Below are 20,885 nucleotides of genomic sequence, written 5' to 3' on the forward strand. Positions count from 1 at the left end.
ATCTCCATAATGCTATTTATAGCATGAAGTGATTCATGAAAACATACTCATCCATAAACCAAACAAGGGAAAAAAATGAGAGAGAGATTTTTCTTGCAACCATTTTTGCCAATCATGGGAATTCAAACCCATTTAGCTTTTCTTCAGTAGTATGGAAAGCACCCTTCAAACAATTTATGTATCTATGATCATGCTCTACATAATTTCCTTGGTCTTTATTAATATATATTGGTAAAAGATTTAGTGTGCCTACTCCAGACACGATTTCCTAAAAGGATGATAATTAAATGCACTAACTTTGATAAATCTAACAAAGGGTGACAAAATGACAAGTAACATCTATTAATACTTCTCCTTACTTTTACGGTTAAAAAAAAATTTACTCTCTCTTTTGATTATTCTCTTATTTTAGGTCATGTTTAATCTTTGATTTTCAACTCCTTGGAATTATGGTAGTGGGATTAAGTGCATACTATATCCAATGGCTTTTGATCTTAATCACTAATCTTGCAATTTAGCTTACCTATATGGGATCTATAGGCAAAAATACCGTCCTCTTTTATAGCTTGATGAGGTTTGTCAAATACAAAGTTTCGCAAATCCAAAACATGGTAATTCAATGGCCCAACCCATTCCAAAAATTCGGTTCCAATAAATATGAGAATGAAGCCTTTGCTAAGAAGAGAGGCAGCAAAGAAACCGGGCAAAAGTGGCTGCATGTGGAGCATGCCTAGCTTTTTGATGAGAAGAGAGAGAAGCAAAAGAGGGAGCAGGACACTGTGCGATGCAACAACCATCTCCTAAGAACACACCTTCCCACTCAAAGCCATAAGGAGCCTATGTAGCAATTGACTAGCTTGATGAATACCAAGGCATTTTGGTTAATGCTACAACACAAAGGCACATGCTTAGTGGACTTAAAATCACAAGGGAGGGGAGCGGGTTGGAGTGAACAATCTTTTAGATTACAGTGAGCTAAATCTAGACGATTGTAGGATCGAGACATGTGGCAATTTTTGTATTGTGGACGGTTTCAGGGACGAGGACATGTATGTTGTTTTTCCAACATGAGATTTTTGAGAACATTTGCAACTCCATGGAAACCTTGGCTAGGATAGACCACCTTATTTGGATAGGATAGACCACCTTATTTTGGAAAGTGGTGACTACATGCTTAGGATAGACCACCTTATTCTGGAAAGTGGTGACAAAGACGATATTGGGTGTTTTTGGAAGGAGTGTGTTGAGAGAAAACTTTGAAACTATGTACAATGGACGTGCAAGAGTTTCACGTTGGCCTTTAAAAAGTTTCATTATCACATTTAAAAATTTCTTTTGCATCATTTTTCACCTTTTTTAAAAATTTCTCTCAATTTTTGTAAAATCCTCAAGAAAAAAACGTTCAAAATTTTGAAACCCGACAGCACTCTCCTTTGTCTCCTCCATTCTTCTCCGCAGCACAGCTCCTGGTAAGGCTTTTCCGTCTTGAGCTTTGCTTTGATGATTGTTAGATGCTTAGTCTATCGTATTCTCGTTTGTTCCTTCGCATTTGTTGCTTCTGTACATCTCCTCCGTCTGCCTTTGAAGCCCCGCACATCTCTTCAAAGATAAGCTGTGCCTTTGCCATAGCAAAAAGAGGGAAATTTGAACTTCCTTGCCTTCTCGCCATTGTGAAATTTGGATAAGATTTAAGCTCCTACAATGCACAAGCTTACGTACACAGTTTCAGATTGTCCTTGTATTCAAGAATGAAAATCTCCCCCCCTGGTTGGTATAATAGGTAGCAATGATTGTTTCTACATAAGAGTATCCATTGGACGAACACTTTGTCACAATGAAGCGAGGTAAACTTTTATTAGCGTCAGAAATTCGGTTTTATTCGAGCATTGCTTGTCTACATGATTGCTCGGTTTATAGTCCATGCCCTGCTTTATCTACTGTGTCGACATAAATGTTGCGCTAGTCTGAATAATTTTTCGCGTAGGTAAGATTTGTTTGTAACAAGTCATCATGCTATCATCATCAGCTAGGATTCCTTATTTCTTCTGAAAGCACCCCCGGTTCTCTGCAGTTTCATGAAGCACTAAGGCGAAGCATGGCAGCCTGGGTCTGCCCCTGCCCAACTTCCAAGCTGATTTCACGTCTTACGTGGGATCCTTCTTGTGATTTTTCTCCTCCGGTAGGCTCTTCAAAGGTAAACTTTCATGCAAATAATATCTGAAAAAGTAAACCAGCGAGCCACTTTAATATTTCAGTTCTTGCAAGTCAAGGTGAGTTCAACTTTTTCGCACCACTGCAGACAATTGATACACGTTGTGAGTACTTGCAGGTTCATTAACATGTTACAAACCCTCTCATTAGTAAAACGTTTTTGTCGTTTGATATGTTTGCAGTGTTCATGTACTTATCTTCTTCAATTTTTAAGATGCTCCAGGTTTGCCGTATAGCCACTGCTAGGCCAGAAAGTCAGAAATTCAATGCTTTGACAACTTCAGCCGAAAGATTGCCGGCACTGAGAGATTGGGATGAGATAGATTCAGAAGTTGGATATCTAACCAGGACTGCACGGCTTGTGCAAGTATGAAGAGCCCACACCGTATTAAATTAGACATTCTTCTTAAATCCCCTCCTTATTTTGTAAATATAATTATTCATATTGATGTGACAGTGGTATCCAGGGCACATCGCTAAAGCTGAGAAGGAACTAAAAGAAATGATAAGGTTGATGGACGTTATTCTGGAAGTAAGGGATGCTCGAATACCAGCGGCAACATGTCATCCACAGGTATTTCATGCCTTCCATAAATGGTATTTTATGGAAATCACGTTTCGTGAGTATGGGGTTTGCCAAGGTGATATTTGTTTATTCATATACAAAAATACTACTTTGCATATTAGGCTGTGTATTGAATGAGTAGAATCTTGATTGGATGGATTATCCCCAGCCTAAGAGCTATAGATTTTGTCATTCTCCCATTCTGAGATTTTGTTTATGAAGCATGGATTATTCACCAAGAAAGAATTTCTCATGTGTGCAAACCAAAGCGTTATTGGAAAATGGAGAGAGATCATATGAGGAATACTAGCTAATCTGTGATCATTAACGGCAATGAAAGGGTTTTAGAAACGGAAATGAACAATAGAGCTATCAACATTCACTGGAAATAATTGTATCCTTTATTGACGAATGCCCTGTCTTTATAGAGAGTGAAGAGGTACAACTTTAAACGGTCATGTGCACTAAGAGGTGTGTGCATGAAGAGGTGTGTAGCCCTAGTGAAGGTGTGTGACCCTGGAGAAAGGGAGGCAGGGAATGTAAAATCTTCTGTGTTTGTTAGCTGAGCGTTGATACAGCTCTTGCGCTTTATGCATATGATCCTGTACTTGTAAAGGAATATCCTGGATTTCATCGACTACTTGATCAACAAGGAAGTTGGTAGGTACCAAAGGAGTATGACATAGGCTGCATGGAAAGCAGTTGTATTGATAGCACTATGGAAAGAGTTGTACAAACTCTATCAATGGGAGGTACTCTTCCAAGGAGGACAACTGTGGTTGAAAATAATGTTGCAGCACTTGGTTCACACGTTCAGTCTGTCCATTCGTCTTGGGAGGATGGTAAGTAGAACTACCTCGTAGGGACTGAAAGAGTGATGTCCGAAATTGGCTGGTGAACTTGATCCATAATGATATGCTTGGGTAAACCATGTATCCGGAAAATGTGTTGAATAAAGAGTTGAGCAACGTTGAAAGAATACAATGTGCCACATTGCCTTTCTTTTTTTTGGCAAAGAAAGGAAGCTTCTATTAATGCTTTGAAAAACCCCATACAAATCAGCTGCCAAAATAGGGCTGATGATGGTAAATACAAAGAAAAAGGCCTGGCTGTCCAAGACCTGCCTGCTGGCATTCCCAGCTCACTGCCTAGGGGCTGTCTGGAACAGGGGCTAACAGCCAGGATGGTGGCTTACACATCCATTGGATATCTCAAGCCGAAAAAGTGTAAAATATGCCTGCAGGCCAAGCCTAGCAGAAAATCTCCTGCCACCTGGGAGTACCTCGTGAGCTTGGGACCCTGCGACTCCCAGTAGGCACGCAGAGTGAAGATGATGTCCTGCCAGATGGCTACCAACATAGCCGCCAGTGGAACCTGCTGCTTTCCCGTCACTTGACTACAATGGGCGACCCATATTCTAAGCAGTGAAGCACCAGCTTCTCCCATGTGAGAATGCTAACTCTCCCACTGGTAATCGACAAAGAATAGAAAGCTGTCCTGTACAATGCTGAAATACCCTGAATCCATCCTGCTGGGAAACCTAGTCGCTCCAGAGTCCCCTCCAGAAAGGACCAGTCCACTCGATCGTAGGCCTTCTCAAAGTCGAGAAGTAGGATGGCTAGGTGTGATCCACTGTGCTGAGCCCACTCCGCCGCCTCTGAGAAGGTGAAGACATTATCCAGGATACTGCGATCCTGGACAAAGCCTGTCTGAGTGTCATGAATGAGGTCTGGGAGTAGAGGCCGAACTCTGGCGCTGATCATCTTGGCAAGGATTTTGTAGGCAGTGGTAAGGAGAGTGATCGGGCGCCACGGATGGATCTCCTGTCTATCTCCTCCCTTCGGGATGAGGCAAATCAGTCCCGAGGAGAGGCTCTCTGGCATATAACCGCTGCTGAAAATCCTCTGAAGAGCTGCTAGGAGGGGCTGATGGATCTGGTCCCAGAAGGAGGTGAAGAATGCCCGGGATAGCCCATCCTCACCCGGGCATTTCTGCCCGTCGATGGCCATCAAGGCCTCCAGCATCTCATCCGTGGTGAACGGTGCCAACAACGTCGCCTGCATGCTAGGCTGGACCAGGGATGGAGTGTGCCTCCACACCTCCTCACGGGAATGTCGAGTACGAGGGGCAAGCGGCTCCTGCTGGAAAAGGGTCCTGTAGAAGTCGGTGGCCAACCCCAAGACCTCTCCCGGATCCGTAACGATGTGCCCCTCCGCTGTCCTGAGACTCCGAAGCTGATCACCTGCTGCTCTCTGGCCATGCGTCCTGAAGAACTCCCTGCACATCCGGTCACCCTTCCGAGCCCAGAAGGAGAGAGAGGCGTGATAGGAAAACTCTGAGCGGCGCTGGAGGGTCTCCTCAAGAAGGGCTCTGGCTCGAAGGGCCTGGATCCGAAGCTCCTCCGAGCCCGGGGCTGCCTGCTGGAGTCGCTGAATGGAGGCGAGGTCCCTCCGAAGAGCTCTCTCTCTACCCCACCATTCCTGTCGAACCTGTAGGGCTGCGAGCTGGCAGATCTGGCTGGACTCCTGCAAAGCCTGCGCCACCGAATCAACCAGATCCACGCACTCGCCCCAATCTCTGTCCCATAGACTGCATATACTGCTGCGCACGTCCTCCGTCGAGAAAATGGAGTCGGGAATCCGGCATGAGCAGGGGGGAAGGGCCTGAACTGCCGAGTCTAATGATAAGAGCACAGGCGCATGGTCGGAAAGTGTCGTCCCTGGAACTATACCCGCCCGAGTGCCTCTGCTGATGGCCCAATCACTAACATAAAATCTATCCAGCCTCTCCAGGAGTCTGCCTCCTTCCCTGCGGAAGCCCCACGAGAAGTCCAAGCTCCCGTGCCAACGCCGGAAGGACGGGTCTCGCCAACTGTCCCTACCCAGATTGTTGAAGTCACCTCCAACAATCCAGGAATCCATGTCTGGGAGAATCCCTGTAAGTGTCCTCCAGAAGGTGGCTCTGCAACGGAGATCTGTGGGAGCATAAATGTTGAGGATTCCTACTCTGGAGCCCTCCAGTTCCAGGCCTACCCAAAGGGCACGGCCTGGTATCAACGTGCCATGACCGAAAACTCCCTGGGCTAGCTGCTCGCCCACGGAAGTACAGACACCACCACTCCTCCCCAGTGCGCCGATCGAGGGCTCCCAATAAGTGTGAGAGCGTCCAGGGAGAATCTTCCCGCATCTACGGGAGTGAGCCGCAGAAAGCTTGTGCTCCTGGAGCAGAAGTACATCCAAACGACCAATCACTGCTGGCTGAAGTTCCTGTCTCAAAATGAGCTTCCTAGGACCACGGGTGCTAGAAGAGTGAAACCCGTTCACATTCCAGGATACGAGGTGTAGGCTCATGGTGAGGACTGGGAGGCTGCGAACAACTGTCTGCTCGCGGTCGAAGTCGAAGAAAAAGCTGACATTTCGGAGTGGAGGCGCTGACGCTTATGGGAAGGTTTGGAGGGGTGGCGGGGTCGTCCTGCCCGTTCTTCAACACCTTCAGCAAAGGCGAGAGGCCTTTGGTACCATGAGCGAAAGCTTTCTCGAGCCAGCTCGAGATCTCTGAGGTGGACATCCCGTAGAAGGCACGGAGTTTCTGAGGAGTCTAGGCTCTGACATCTTGGGGGAGGAGCCAAGACAGGGGGGGCCTGAGGATCACAATCAGTCTGAAGCGTTTGGCGGCGCAACGCCACCGCAGGCGCACGTCACCCTCAGACCACTGAGTCTCGAGAAGCTGCCCACCGGACGGGCCTATCCAGGAGCAAACCTGAGCATGCGTCTGCTCCCTGAGAGCTTCCCAGACCGAGTCGTCTGTCCAGGTCTCGGTGCCGTCGCTAAGGAACGTGAAAGCAAAGCTAGGGCCATCCCTAGGGGCCAAGGCGGCTATCTTCCCATCCGCCCCTTTGCGGAGCAGGAAGATACTGATGTCGAGGCAAGCAGGGAAGGTCCCGAGGTCGGCCACATCCAAGTAGTCCCAGGGGCCAGATCTGTAAAAGTCGCGGGGAAGCTCTCTCTCCTGAAGCTGAGGCCCATCAGAGTCTACCACTGAGGGGCTAGCGGACAGAGAAGCCTGCTCCGGTGGTGGTGTAGACTCAGGGTGTCCTGCCAGCGGAGGGGGAGGGGGAGGAGGCTGGGGGATAGGCAACTCAGACTCCTCAAAGGCGACTAGCGGAGGAGGAGGAGGAGGGGGAGCGGGGGCTGCCCTCGGCTGAGGAGCCGTCGGTGCAGCTAGCTCAGCGGGAGAGCTGAAAGAGGCGGGGGGGGGGAGGGATGGGGATGCATCTGGAACTGGGGCTGAGAAGGAGGGGGAGGAGACTGAGGAGGAAGAGGCGGGGGCTGAAGCTGCGGGTCGGGAGATATGGGGTGCAGCTGGGGGATGGGCTAGGATTGAGTGGGAAGAGGCTGGGGAGCGGAAGAGAGGGGGACTTGAGGCTGTGAAGGGCGGGCTACCGTCGAGGGCGGCTGCCTGTCAGGTCTCTGAGGTGCTGCTGCAGGTTGGGTAACCTCTGCCTCCTTGCCTTTATCAGAAATCTTCTTGTTCTTTCCTCTTTTCCTTCTAACCTCAGTCCAGCCGCCAGCTAACTCTGGACCGGACTTCGGCTGCCTCTGCTCCTCTTGACGTGGCTGCCCGGAGGGGGGGGAGGGGGCGGAGAGGGAGGGGGCGGGGGAGGCCGAGAAGAGCTGGCGAAGCGTGGACAAACAGCCGCCAGGTGCCCAAAGCCGTGACACCTCAGACACTGTCCTGGCTGTCCGGTGACTACCATGCTCTGGGTGATGCTGCCGGCATCTGTCACGATCTCGATCATTGCAGGGAGAGTCGCAGGATCCGCCACAGCCACACGGACTCGAGGGGCTCCTGCCGTAGTCATCGCATCGGCGAAAGTATCGTGCATAACCCAATCAAAGTGGGAGCCCAGGTCCCTGACAATCGGCCGCAGCTCAGCAGCAAGACCTGGAAAAACTAGCGTCATTGGATGGCGAGGTATACGGAACCGAACATCAAAATCCGTTGCGCTGAATCCACGGTACCACGGGACTATCATGATAATCTTTCCATCCACTGACGTGGGGGAGCCAGCAATCAGGTTGCTCGCAGCTTTTGCATTGGAGAGTTTGAGCCAGAAGATGCCCCTTCCCATAAGGGCCACCTCCTCAATATGGCCGTCCTCTAGCATGAGAGTGGACTGGAGCCAGTCCCTGATGGCTGATCTGGAGGGGGAATGTCCAATGACTCTGCCATAAACAGAGGTAAGGGCAAAGTCATTGGCAACCTCCTGAACCCGAGATGATTGTTGCTCTGTCAGGATGACGCGGTAGGCATCTGGAGAGGGAGGGTCTGACTGGGCCTCCGGTTCCGGGCAGGGAGCCGCCATACCGCCAACAAACTGCGAGGCTTCCGATGAAGAAGAGGCTGCCACCCAGAAAAAGGGGGGGATAGATGCGGGAGGGTGGAGCCTGGGTGTGCGGAAGAGGGGTGCGGAGGCGAAAAGCGGGAAGGATGGAGGGTGGAGGGCGGAGGAAGCGGGATGGGAGGACAGGAAGCGGAGGTGGCGCGGGATGGCGGAGTGAGGGCGGAGAGCGGGTGAGGTGAGGAGGCGGGAACGGGAGCGGGGGAGAGGCGGAGCGGGGCGGGAGGACGGAAGGGGGGCGGGGTGAAAGGGTGGGGCGGAAGGGGCGGGGTGGAGCGAAGGGGCGGGGGGGGCGGGGGCGGAAGGGCGAGAAGGGAGGGCGGGGGTGGAGCGGAAGGGCGGAGGGGCGGGAGGGGGCGGGGGTGGTAAGGCGAGGGGCGGGGGGGCGAAACGGGAGGCGGGGGGGAGCGGAGTGGCGGCGGGGGGGGGGAGTGGTGGGGCGAGGGGGGGATGGGTCGGAGTGGCGAAGGGGGGTGGGCGTAGCGAGGGGGGACGGAGTGAGGCGGGGGTGAGGCGAGGTGCGAGGGGTGAGGGTGGAGAGATAGCGGTGAGGGGGTGAGGCGGAGGTGCGAGGGGGTGGGGCGGAGGTGCGAGGGGGTGAGGTCGGAGGGCAAGGAGTGAGGCAGGGGTGAGGCGGGGGTTGCGAGGGAGGGCGCGGCGGCAGCGGCGGGTGAGAGGAGGTGAGGGCGGAGAGGTAGGGGGTGGGAGTGGTCGAGGCGAGGAGGAGGAGCTAAGGGAGGTAGAGGTGCGGGAGGGGAGGGGGAGGCTCGCAGGAGCGGAACTATTGGAAGTCAGAGATACAAGTTAACTTTACTGATTTAGCATGGAATTGCAAGAGAGAGTGTTGTTCTATAACTGCATGAAATATCATTAGAAATGAAGATACAACAGAGAATCGATACGACTAATCACTTAACAAAAAAGAGGCCACTACAACTAGTTACAAAATTGAGGTCGCCATAAACCATCTCCTCAGGTTTACAGACCTTGTTGGAGCTCACAAAAAGAAGGGCGACAACTGAGAGACACACACACACTGGGACCTACGTAGGTCGGTTCAAGAGAGATGCATGAGTCGAATACTCGTGAATATGAAGTCACCAAAGAACCCTCGAGTCCACCAAGAGTCACGATCATGTTCTACATGCAATCTGAAATTTCCACGTGACTTTCCATGCATGGACAAGCCAATCAAAACGATTGCGAAGAAGGTCCAATCATTGAACACTTGTGAGATCAGCGACCAATAGTTATAGTCGATTATAGAGTCCTCTCAAACCTAAGATCAACCAAGCTCCCCATGAGGGAGTGCATAAACCTTTGGAATGCCAACAGTCCCCCCCACAACCGAAATGGTTGAGCACGACAGAATTCTGAAGCAAAAACCTTGACATACTATGCTGCACACCAACTTGAGCCAGTACCTAGAAAATGACTTACTTACTAAAAGCCAAAGTCATCAAAGATAGTTGGACACTTACGAAAAGCTAGACTGACTCTGGTAGTACTGCTCATTCAAAAAGCATACTCATCATCACTAATATTTGCTTCAAGAACAACCACAAATTCTGAGGTTGAGGGATCCTCCACTACACATGCTTTATCATTCGAACCACCTTTGAGTTGTTCATCTTTTTGCTTCTTGTAACAATGCTTTTCGATGTGACCTTCTTGACCACAATAGTGACAAACACGCTTCTTTTCTCTGGCGATGTATGCATGATCACCTGACGGTAGAAGATCTTCTTCTCGTTTTTCCTCACTAAGTAACAAAGCCACACAATCCAAATAATCAGCGTCATCATCCATGCGTAAAATTCTGCAAATATCGTTATACCTCGGAGGTAGGCTCTTAAGCAAGATGGCCTTTTTATCATCGTCTTTGATTCTGGTTCTGAGCTCATTAATTTGCTTTAAAAGTGCTTGCATCCGATGGAGAAAGATGCCAAGACTTCAGCTTCCTCCATCTTCAAGCTGTAGAGTTCGTGCTTTAGCATGGCTTTGGAGTGTTTCATTCGTATCCCAAACAACGTCTCCAGGATGATCCAGTTCTCAGCTGCAGTTTTGCTAGTGTCGATGTGATGGAAGTAACAGCTCCTAGTGCACGACCCATCAGACCAATAGCCTTCTCATTCTTGTTTTCCCAAGTAGGTCTTCGATCCGCTTCATGACCACTACCTTTGGGTTTCTTCTCGGTACTTGCAACCACGCTCCATAATCCTTTTTGCATGAAGAGCAATCGTGTAGCTAACTGCCAAGATGAAATTTTTTTGCCATTGAATTTAACAACGGTGCTCTCAAACACTTTCTCGTTCTTTCACTAACTTGCCAAGGAGGGCCCGGCTCTGCATCTCTGGGTCTATGGTACCCATTTTGCCCCGCCCTTGTGGAAGGATCATTGTCTCCCAGGCCACTCGAGCCTTGGTGTTTTGCATGCCATCTGAACCCGCCCAGAGAAAGTTTCGCACTAGTCTTCTGAGCTGTCCCATGCACCCCCTATGGAAACACCAACAAGACGCGATGTACCAGGATGTGGCGAGTAAGACCTGATTGACAACTAAAGCTCTGCCTGCCAGAGATACTTTGGCCGAGTTCCATTATAGAAGCTTGCATCAGACACTCTCTAGAACCGGAGCAATCTGTTGCTTTGTCATGATATCCAGTCCCACCTGGCACCCTAAGTATCTCGCAGTCTGTTTGCGTGGATCCATCTGAAGCCGAGGGCTGCCCCTCGTCCCGGGTCACCTAGACCTCCTCCATGCATGTGAAGAAGCCTATGGATTTGGTCCAGTTGATCCATTGCAAAATCCAAAAGAAGGATAGCGAGAGGCTGATCCTCCTCTCGGGCCCAATCTTGCCTTCATTTGTTGACAAGAAAGGCATGATGTAGCCATGCGAATAACATTGCTTTTCATTTGAGGCCAATAATAGGTTGCACTAAGAAGTTGGTAAGTCTCGTTGATATCGGGATGGGCTGCATAAGGTATAGCTGATGTTTAGAAGTCTGTGGAGATCGTTTTCATGTGCGACATAGATGTGATCTTGGTAATACAAAGGCTTTGTAATTGATATGCCAAAAATCTCGATTGTGAGTACCTTTGAAAGAATGCGAAATTTCCATGGTCATGGCAGTGTGTATATCTAGAATATACTTGATGGTAATGTGGAAGTTAGCCAAGGCTGTACCCATTGAGCCCGGTGAGCATTAATAACAGGCTGTGCAAAAACATATTTTAAGGAACGATGATCTGTTTTGACCAATGTGTTTGTGTGGAGGAGGTATTGTTTCCAATCATGGAAAGAATGAACAATGACAAATTTTTTTGTCATACACAAAATAGCGGGGTTGAATATATGAAAACTTATGATTGTCAAAAGCAATCACATTTCCATCTTTCTTTTTTGTCCCCCAAAGAAAAGAACCTTCTATTAATGCTTGAGAAAAAACCAACCATACACATTGGCTCTCTTGTTGAGCTTGTTTCTAGACTACTTGCTCATTGCCTGGGGAAGATCAGAATTAGGGGCCAATAACCAAGATGGGGGGCTATACAACCAACAGATGCATGGATTCATGAATGTGTAAAAAACACATGTACGCTAGGCCTTGCAAAAGCACACACGCCTTTCAGGGTCATTGGAGAACCCATCCCTTGCTTCCATATGGTGTGCCAAACACACACCCACACACTCACACGCGCATGCATGCACGTGTACGCACACACACGCATGCATGTACGCACATGTGTGCAAACATATGTGAAAATCAAGAAGAGGCTTGAGGTGCAACATTCATAGTCACATATAATCATTGAGCAAGAGCATGTGCTTTTTTTCCTTTCTCACGAGCCATTGCTTGCTATTGTTCAAATGATTGTTTGTATGAATGAGTTGTAGAATAATTAAGCAGAACAACAAAAATCTGAATTTGTACGATTGGATATATTCTAGTCTTACAAAGGTATATATATATAGTACTTATAAATTGCTATTATGCTTTGTAATGTTGATAATTTGTCGCTCATGCCTTTTGTTTGAAAACATGTACACAAATATAAGTAACATTACATTCTAAAATATTTTTCATATTTTTCCCCATCCTTTATTTCAAATTTTTTGAGTTGGAGCCTATTTAATACTATTGTTGTAATTAGTCTTCTATGTGTTCAAGGAGATGACCAAAACCCCGATTTGTGCATGATTAAAGAGGTGCCCTTCCCTTGTATCTGGTCATTATCATTGTGGTGTTGTTAAGGTCATTGTTAATCATCCTTTATGGATCATTTGTAATTATCAACTCCACATACTCATTCTCTTCCAAGACTCTAGAAGACATTCACCACTACTGCTCTACACCAATGTATGCATATCATTTGAAGAGAGTTTTATTTTGATGTTTTATCTATATGGTGCTCGTTGGAAATGGATATTTAGTGGTTGGAGGATTGGATGGTACAAAAAGACAAAGGTGATTCTGGTGGTCACAAAAGGAAATACTCAGATTTTAATGGCGGCCCTTGCAAAGAAATTAGATCTTGCTTTCAGTTGATTCGCACTTTGTCGAGGAATGATACTTTTAGGATGACAATCAAGAGGTGTAAATTTAAGAACATGTCAACGACCTTTCAAAGATTTCTGATGGTAATTTTGTCTATGAGCTTATAGATGTTAAAACGATGGAGGGAATGAAGGAATGTCACGACCGGCACAATTGAACAAAACCTCAAACCTAGCCAAAGAGAAGTAGTAGTTTTCAGACGGGGAGAGTGTCAAAAGATGCCATTTCATGCTCTCAAGGAAAAGTTGACTATTGGAGCCAATTCTCATTGTTCTTGACTTGCATACGTTCGGTGCGGGAAGCAATGGAATGCAAGAGAGCAAACAACAGCTGAATCTTTGTACGGCATAAGAGCTTTTGTGGTTTGAAGTGAGATGCTCATAACAAGAAGTTTTGGAAAGGTCAACTTCTCATGCTTGCACCATTGGGTTCACCAGCCACAACAAGTTTTGAATGCTTGGGGTGCTTCTTTTGGCTCCAATGTGAAAGGAGAGCAGCGTGTGATATTTGATAGTGCTGGCGAAAGTGAGATGTTAGAGCATAAGTGATCCAAACTGTCTATCTTTATTGTTTTATTTTGTATTCTTTTTGAGACAAGCTACAATGATATCTCCCACGAAGGCTCTCATGTGTAGTTTGCAGGGTTGGAGTGATTTGAATTTTAGCAGCATTTTATAAAGATTTATATCTCAATGCAGTATGTATGTTTTCACACAGGACAAAAGAATTTTATATCGTTTTATAATTCCATTTTTATTCTTTGCAAGTGAGAATTGACACGTCCTATGGGAGTGGCCCTTTTTATGTTTGTTCTCTTTTATCTCTCACTCTATTCATTTTCATTTGTTGTGTGCGCTTTGCAGCAACTTACATGGTTTGGATTTCTTTGTTAGATCAATGAATGGATTCGGGACAAAAAGAAGGTTGTAGTGTTAAACCGAGCAGACATGATTTCACAATCAGATAAAAATGCTTGGGCAAACTACTTTGCCTTTCAAGACGTCAATTTTATTTTCACAGATGGAAAGCGTGGCTCGGTAAGTTGAATGTTAGTTTGCTATATTTTGACATTTATAGGGCTTGAGGTGTAGAGTGGTGCTATTGGTTCAAATTGATTTACGTTGTAGGGGACGATGAAGCTTGGGAGGACTGTAAAGTCTGTAGCAAAAGATATCAATGAGAAGCGTAAGGCCAAAGGTCTTCTTCCTCGTGCGGTATGTGGTGGCTTTTAAATTTTTGTGCAAATAAGATTCCTCTCTCTCTCTCTCTCTCTCGTGTTGTTTCAATAGAGACATTGCTGTCATGGAGTGTCAAGGGGGCATTGATTTAAGGCAGAATGGCTGTCCTAATATTCTTAAAACGTAGAGTATAATTTATGTATGAATTAGTCAATCTTATAGATACATAGCCAAGTTCTGATTGAAATTCTATACATAGGCTTTTGTTAAACGGATGCTGATGTGTGTGATTGTGTGGATGTGTGTGCATGTCATAGTTACAGGGGAACAGGAATGGGAACATCCTAGGAATAATGAGGCATGAGAATGGGAACGCCACATCAATGCCACATCATTTGATGATGTAGCCTGGGGAATGGGAACAATAATACTCATAGAAAAAGGAAATGGGAACATGAATATGAAGAATACATGATATTGATGACATGTATTCATTACTCATACGTGTCACATACAGAGCGATAGTAAAACAACAGCATTAGCTAGATTGTATGAGTCATATCTAATACCCAAAACAAGGATATTGGGACTTGCAAACTTTCAAATCTTGAATATTAGTGACTGAACTAAGAACTTTGCAATTCTAACCTTCAACTTGTGATGAGTTAGAATACAAAAGAAAATTGAGTATCCTGCATTATGAAAATTGAAATTAATGCACAGTTGACACGTCCCCAGCACTCCTGAAACCTCTGATCTGCAAGCAAACACTGCAAGCAAACACTAGAACACACACAACATGAGGAAATTGAGCAGGCTGCTCACCACCCAACCATGACATCTACGGGATGTGATCCCAAATCAGGAGATGTCCCCTCCGAGCCACGAGCTGAGCTACTGGCACGAACTCCCAACCAGATCCTCACCAGCTTGGTGTCCCATACCACCAGGTGGTGCTGTGAAGCTTGGGATTTGCTTCTGGGCCTTGGGCTACGCTATGATGCAGGCGCGTGTCCGCGACTCAATCCAGGATCTGACCTAGCACCTGGGAACGAAACTTGCTCCCATCGGCTCCCTGAGAACTGAACCCCTGGGCCCCTTATATAGACTCGGGCCCTAAGCGCCAAAAATAGCGAAGACCCCTAACTGGTTCATACCCTTGCCACTCAACTCGAGAATCAAGCCTGCCTAGCTCTAAGCCTCCCCAGGTTACCTGAGCTAGTCTTGTGTACCCAGTACACGCCGGATACTAATCCGTGCACATGACATACTTCCCCTCCTCTAAGAACTCACTCCTGAGTTCGCTAAAAAACTCGGGAATATCCTCTGGAGGTTCTGTAATGTCTCCCATGTTGCATCCTCCTCAACGCGATCCTTCCACTTGATCTTGTATTTCGTGATAGTTCTATTATGAATCTGTCTTTCACGAAATTCAAGAATACACTTAGGTTCGTGGGGAATAAAAGTCAAATCTGTAACTTCTATTATTTCTTGAGGAGAAACAACTTGATCATCCGCACCCAATACTTCTTTCAGTCTATTGACATGAAATACTGGATGTACTTTAACATCAGGAGGCAATTCTAGTCGATATGCAACTGGTTCAATTCTTTTAATAACCTTGAATGGACCACAGTATTTGAGGGATAACTTCGGAACTAAACCAGTACTTAGGCTCTTGGATTCCTTGGGAATTCGCAAATATACCATCATTTCTTCAGAGAACTCTCTAGGTGAACGATGTCTATTAGCATAAAATCTGTCCCGATCTTGGGCACTTCTAATAGACTCCTTGGCAAACTGCAACATTTCTTGCATGTCTAGCAAAAAGGTCTTTGCAGCATCATTTTGGATTCCTTTTAACCCAACCATAACTGGTGACTTAGGTTGAAACCCGTACATAAGCATAAAAGGACTGTAACCAGTACTCGAATGCTTTGCACTGTTATAAGCAAATTCTATCATAGGTAGATAATCTTTCCATGAAGACTGTCTCTTAGAAACATATGCCCGAAGCATATCTTCAACCAATTGGTTGACCTTCTCTGTACTGCCATCGGATTGTGCATGATCCGAGGAACTCATTCTTAGAGTAGTTTCTAACTTCTCAAAAACAAGTGTCCAAAAGTTACTTGTAAACTTTGAGTCTCTATCATTGACTATGTCAGAGGGCAAACCATACAGCTTAAACAAGTGGTCCACAAACTCGTGAGCCAGCTGAACAGCTGAAATAGTTGTTCTAGTAGGTAAGAATCTAGCCATTTTTGTCAGACGGTTGACTATGACCCAAATGGAGTCATGACCCTTGCGCGTTCGTGGCAAACCAGTAATAAAATCCATGGAAATACTTTCCCATTTATTACCTGGAATCTGCAATGGCTGTAATAAACTTGCGCTTCTTAGGCGTTCTGCCTTAGTAACCTGACAAACCCGGCAACCTACCACATAGTTTTCACGCATCTTAGGCCAATAAAAGGTATGCTTCACAAGAGATAGAGTCCGATGTATACCCGGATGTCCAGCATTAGGAGCATCATGACACTCCTAGAGAATCTTGGATCGAAGTTCCAGAACATCTGGCACACAAATCTTTCCATTTCGGAACAGCAAGCCGTTCCTAATCATCCATTGACCTCCCGCCGCATGTACCGTAGCTGGCACAATCCTTGAGTCCTGGTCAACCATGGAGCTCCCATCTTGGACTTTTTGCCAAAGCCCTCTCAAGGATTGAAATAGGTCTGAGGATATTTCCGTAAATGACATAGCATTTACAAACTTGACTCGACTTAAGGCATCCGCCACACTATTCAATGAACCCTTGCGATAACGTATTTCAAAATCAAAATCTTGCATTAATTTTGCTCATCTAGCTTTCCGTCCCCTCAAATCAGACCCATCACACACATACTTGATTGACCGATGATCCGTCAATACAAGAAACTTCGAACCATACAAGTAGTGTCTCCAAACCTTTAGGGCATACACTACTGCATAGAGTTCTTTTTCTAGTGTGGGCCAACGATATTGGGTGTCGTCTAGCTTCTTACTCTCAAAAGCTACAGGTTTGCCCTTTTGGAATAAGGCTGCCCCGATCGCAAAATCACTCGCATCGGCATCTAAAACATAAGGCCGGGTAGGATCGGGTAATGCAAGAACGGGTGCTTCCTTGATAGTTAACTTCAAGGTTTCAAAAGCCTTGTTCAATGCATTATTCCAAGAGATTGGCTGGGTAGACCTGCGTCCACGACCTTTCAATATGTTTGTCAGGGGTGCCGTGATGTGTAAATAATCACGCACAGACTTCCGTAGAAATACCGTAAATCCTAGGAAAGAACGAAGTTGTTTCACAGTCTGAGGGATTGGCCATTCTAAAACCTTCTGGATACGATCCAGATCAATGCTAATACCTTCAGAAGAAATCTTGTGTCCTAAGTAAATGATCTCCTTCATAAAGAAGTCACATTTACTCATCTTGGCATAGAGCTTATGCTGTCTTAGAATAACTAAGACGATCCGGAGGTGTCCTATGTGATCCTCTAGCATTCGGCTATATACCAAGATGTCATCTAGGAACACTACAACGAATTTGCCCAGAAAATCTCGGAATAAATCGTTCATCATTTGCTGGAAGGTGGCAGGAGCATTGGTCAAACCAAAAGGTAATACAAGAAACTCATAGTGGCCATACCTAGTTCGGAATGCGGTTCTATCTATGTGTTTAGCAGAGATACGGCTTTGGTGATAACTCGTTCGCAAATCAATCTTAGTGAAATACTTCGCTCCGGCCAAACGGTCTATTAGATCATCGGAACGAGGTAGAGGGTATCGATTCTTAATTGTCACTTTATTCAATCGTTTATAATCTATACACATTCTCCATGTAGAATCTTTCTTCTTTCTTAAGAGGACAAGTGCTCCCCAAGGTGATTTACTCAGGCGAATATAGCCCATATTCAAGTAATCCTGTAGCTGTGAAGCTAACTCATCTTCCTCAAGGTGGCTCATCCTATAAGGTGAAACACTAATAGGTTGAGCCCCAGGTACTAAGTCTATGCGATGATCTACTGTCCATTTTGGAGGTAAAACTTCCGGTAGTTGAGCAGGGAATACATCCATGAAATCATCTAACAACGTTCTTAATTCACGGTGTTCAAACACACTTAAATCATTTTTGTTATTAACAGAGACAACAAATGAAGAAAGCGGAATCAAAACACGCTGATAGACATCATAATGAGAAGTGTTTAATATATTTCAAAGCTGCATCGCAGATACAATAGGTCCCTGAGAAGAGGGAATATTATCACAGTGAATACAAAATTGGGTGTCCTTATCCAAAAAAGAAAGAGTACGGTCCTTCCATCCAATCCGAATATCGTGGGTTTTAAACCACTCTATTCCGATTAACAAGTCCACATGCTCCAAGTGCATAACATAGCACGTAAGAGCCGTTGTGTATTCTTGAATCCGGATAGGAAGCGCTTCAATCTTGTGATCCCAAAACTGCTTCCCAGCTGGAAGCTGCACCTCATAGGTGTGATCGCTAGGTATCGTGGGCAGCTCCCTCTTCTGCACAAGTTTGTAATTAACAAAGTTGTGAGAGCCGCCCGGGTCAAAGAGAATGTGAACTCTTTGGTCCCTAACTTTTCCATAAACTCGGAAAAGATCATGGGAACCGAATAACGAAGTATTAAAAGTGCAATTACAAGAAAGTGGGCAGGTAATGACATTTACAGAAATACCTGTCATCGCAACTTAATCGCCTCTATGGGGAGAACATAAAAATGAATCTCTACCTCTTGACAAACAACCATTAGTTTCAAGTCCACATACCCCAATGTACTTAAGATTTGATGGCCGATTGCATGAATTGAGGCCATAGTAAGGGTTAGGGGTACTTGCAGTGCTTCCCATACTTCACGAGAGATGAAGTTATGGCTCGCTCTTGGATCCGCAAGCATGTGGATGTGTAATCTTGTGCCCTGCAATTGGACATTCAACCTAGTTGGATCTACCGTTAGTTCATTAGTCGGTCCTAGATGTTCGAGTGTTGCCTTAAATAAGGCCATTTACTTACATTGTCTGATTTTGGCATTACATGCCCTGGCTTCTTTAATGGCCTAGCATTTCATTTGGGCTACCTCAAACTTGAGCTCCTTTTCCCTATGGATAGCCTAAAGAGTCTGCAGGGTGAGAGGGCCATAGTATCTTTTCAATTTGCTACCGTTAAGGTAGTTGTCCATCTCCACTCCATCCAGGGTGGCTATTCAGCATATTGTGGAGTAATCTCCATTGCATGGTAGGGACCCATGTCCCTATAATTAAGTTTATGTTTGGTGTTGTTGATGCTATGGAGGAGTGCGAGATCTTCTTCCTCAAGGTACTTGTTTTTAAGGTTGCAGTCAAAGTATTTTTTATGCCATGCCTTTGATGCCCCTCTACTTCTCTTTGCAGAACCCAATGTGCTGGCATCATCCAATGGCTCAGTGTTAGCAGCTTCTTCTTCATCTTGCAGCCCTTGCCCTCCACTTTTTGTAGCCAAGGCTGCCATGCGCACACGCTTCCATTCTGTTAGGCCACCTTTCACTGGAGTAGGCACAAACTCACAAGGTCCTACATCCTTGCTGGGAACACCTGCTAGATGGTCTTTCACCCGTGTGATAGACCCCGTTTTGCTTATGCCGCAATAGTTGCATCTCCACTTCTTGGAGCCACTGCCTCCTTTATGACTATCCAGGAGGGAGACATGGACCCAATAAGCATCTCTCGGCATTGAGGAGGATGGAGAGGTGAGAAGGAGGATGGAGAGGTCACAAGTGAGAAAGGATGGAGAGGTAGGAGGAGGATGGAGAGCTCAGAGGTAAAAGAGGATGGAGAGGTGGAAGGAGCCTGGAGGATCAGAGGTAGAAGTGAAGGAGGATGGAGAGGTTACAGGTAAGAGAGGATGGAGAGAAGAAGGATGGAGGGATGGAGAGCAGGCTGCCAAGCTGCAGCTTGCAGGATGGAGAAGATGGAGAGAAGGATGAAGAGGATGGAGAGAGAAGGATGGAGGTTCGAGGAAAACGGGATGGAGAGGCCAAGAGCAAAGAATGGAGGGATGGAGAGAGCTTAGAGAAGGTGGAGAGAGCAGCAAGGATGCACAGAAGGAGTGCAATGGGCGGGAGGCGCCGAAAAAAGGAGCCAGGCGGCGAAATCGCGATTTTGGGGGTCTAGGTCAAAAACAGGTTTTACGAAACCGTTTCCTGCGAAGAAACGGCTGTTTCTGGCAACTATGTTGTTGAGCCTTGTTTTCGTTTCTTCATGGATGATGTTGTTGAGCCCTTTGATGCCACTCTTTATTAGCAGGTTGCTGGATGCCTGCTATATCTGTGTCACACACGATGAGATCTTTAGTATGCTATTTCCCAGTTGAGCATACTCACTTGTAGTCGTAGTACACAGCATTGGTAGGCTATGGCGTGTGTCTTCCGGTACTTGAAAGGCACCCAAGGTTTGGGCCACCTCTATGGCCTCGATTCTTCACTTACCCTACATGCTTCCACAAACCTTGACTGGCTGCATGCTATGACACTAGAGTGTCACACAGTGGCAAATGTTTTATGCTTGGAGCTTCATGCATTTCTTGGTTCAACAAAAAGCAGCCTATAGATCCTACCTCTAGTTGTGAAGCTGAGTAAAGGGCAGTTTTCACAGCCACGGTGGAATGTATCTAGCTACAGAAACTACTTGCAGATCTTGATGTTGGTTAGACATCTCCCACCATTATCTACTATGACAGTCGGAGTGTAACCTTAACCAAACCTTAACTCAGCTTCCACAATCAAAACACAGCTCGCTAGTGATTTTGCACCTTAGGAAACAAGGCCAATTGGCTAGAAACCAAATCACAGCAAGAAAAGTCAATTTGTAGCACCCTAGAGTGAATCACACTTGTAGAGGGAATTCATCTTGAATCTGGGAACCTTGAACAGC

General features: G+C 46.3%; 1 protein-coding gene across 1 annotated transcript in view; it reads left to right on the forward strand.

Annotated features, from left to right (window-relative positions):
• Nucleotides 1-1,426: 1,426 nt before the first annotated feature.
• The window catches only part of EMB3129 (GTP-binding family protein), a 59,997-nt gene continuing 40,538 nt past the window's right edge, over nucleotides 1,427-20,885 (forward strand). Inside the window, exons 1-6 of the mRNA XM_087388339.1 lie at nucleotides 1,427-1,469; nucleotides 2,072-2,194; nucleotides 2,435-2,578; nucleotides 2,669-2,785; nucleotides 13,629-13,772; nucleotides 13,863-13,949. Coding sequence (XP_087244465.1) covers nucleotides 2,096-2,194; nucleotides 2,435-2,578; nucleotides 2,669-2,785; nucleotides 13,629-13,772; nucleotides 13,863-13,949 — 591 coding nt within the window. The 5' untranslated portion in view covers nucleotides 1,427-1,469; nucleotides 2,072-2,095. The remainder of the gene's footprint in view (nucleotides 1,470-2,071; nucleotides 2,195-2,434; nucleotides 2,579-2,668; nucleotides 2,786-13,628; nucleotides 13,773-13,862; nucleotides 13,950-20,885) is intronic.

Source organism: Dipteris shenzhenensis, chromosome 17 (assembly GCF_047967505.1).
Source record: "Dipteris shenzhenensis isolate YYH24624 ecotype China chromosome 17, Dip_SZ_1.0, whole genome shotgun sequence".
NCBI lineage: Eukaryota > Viridiplantae > Streptophyta > Polypodiopsida > Gleicheniales > Dipteridaceae > Dipteris > Dipteris shenzhenensis.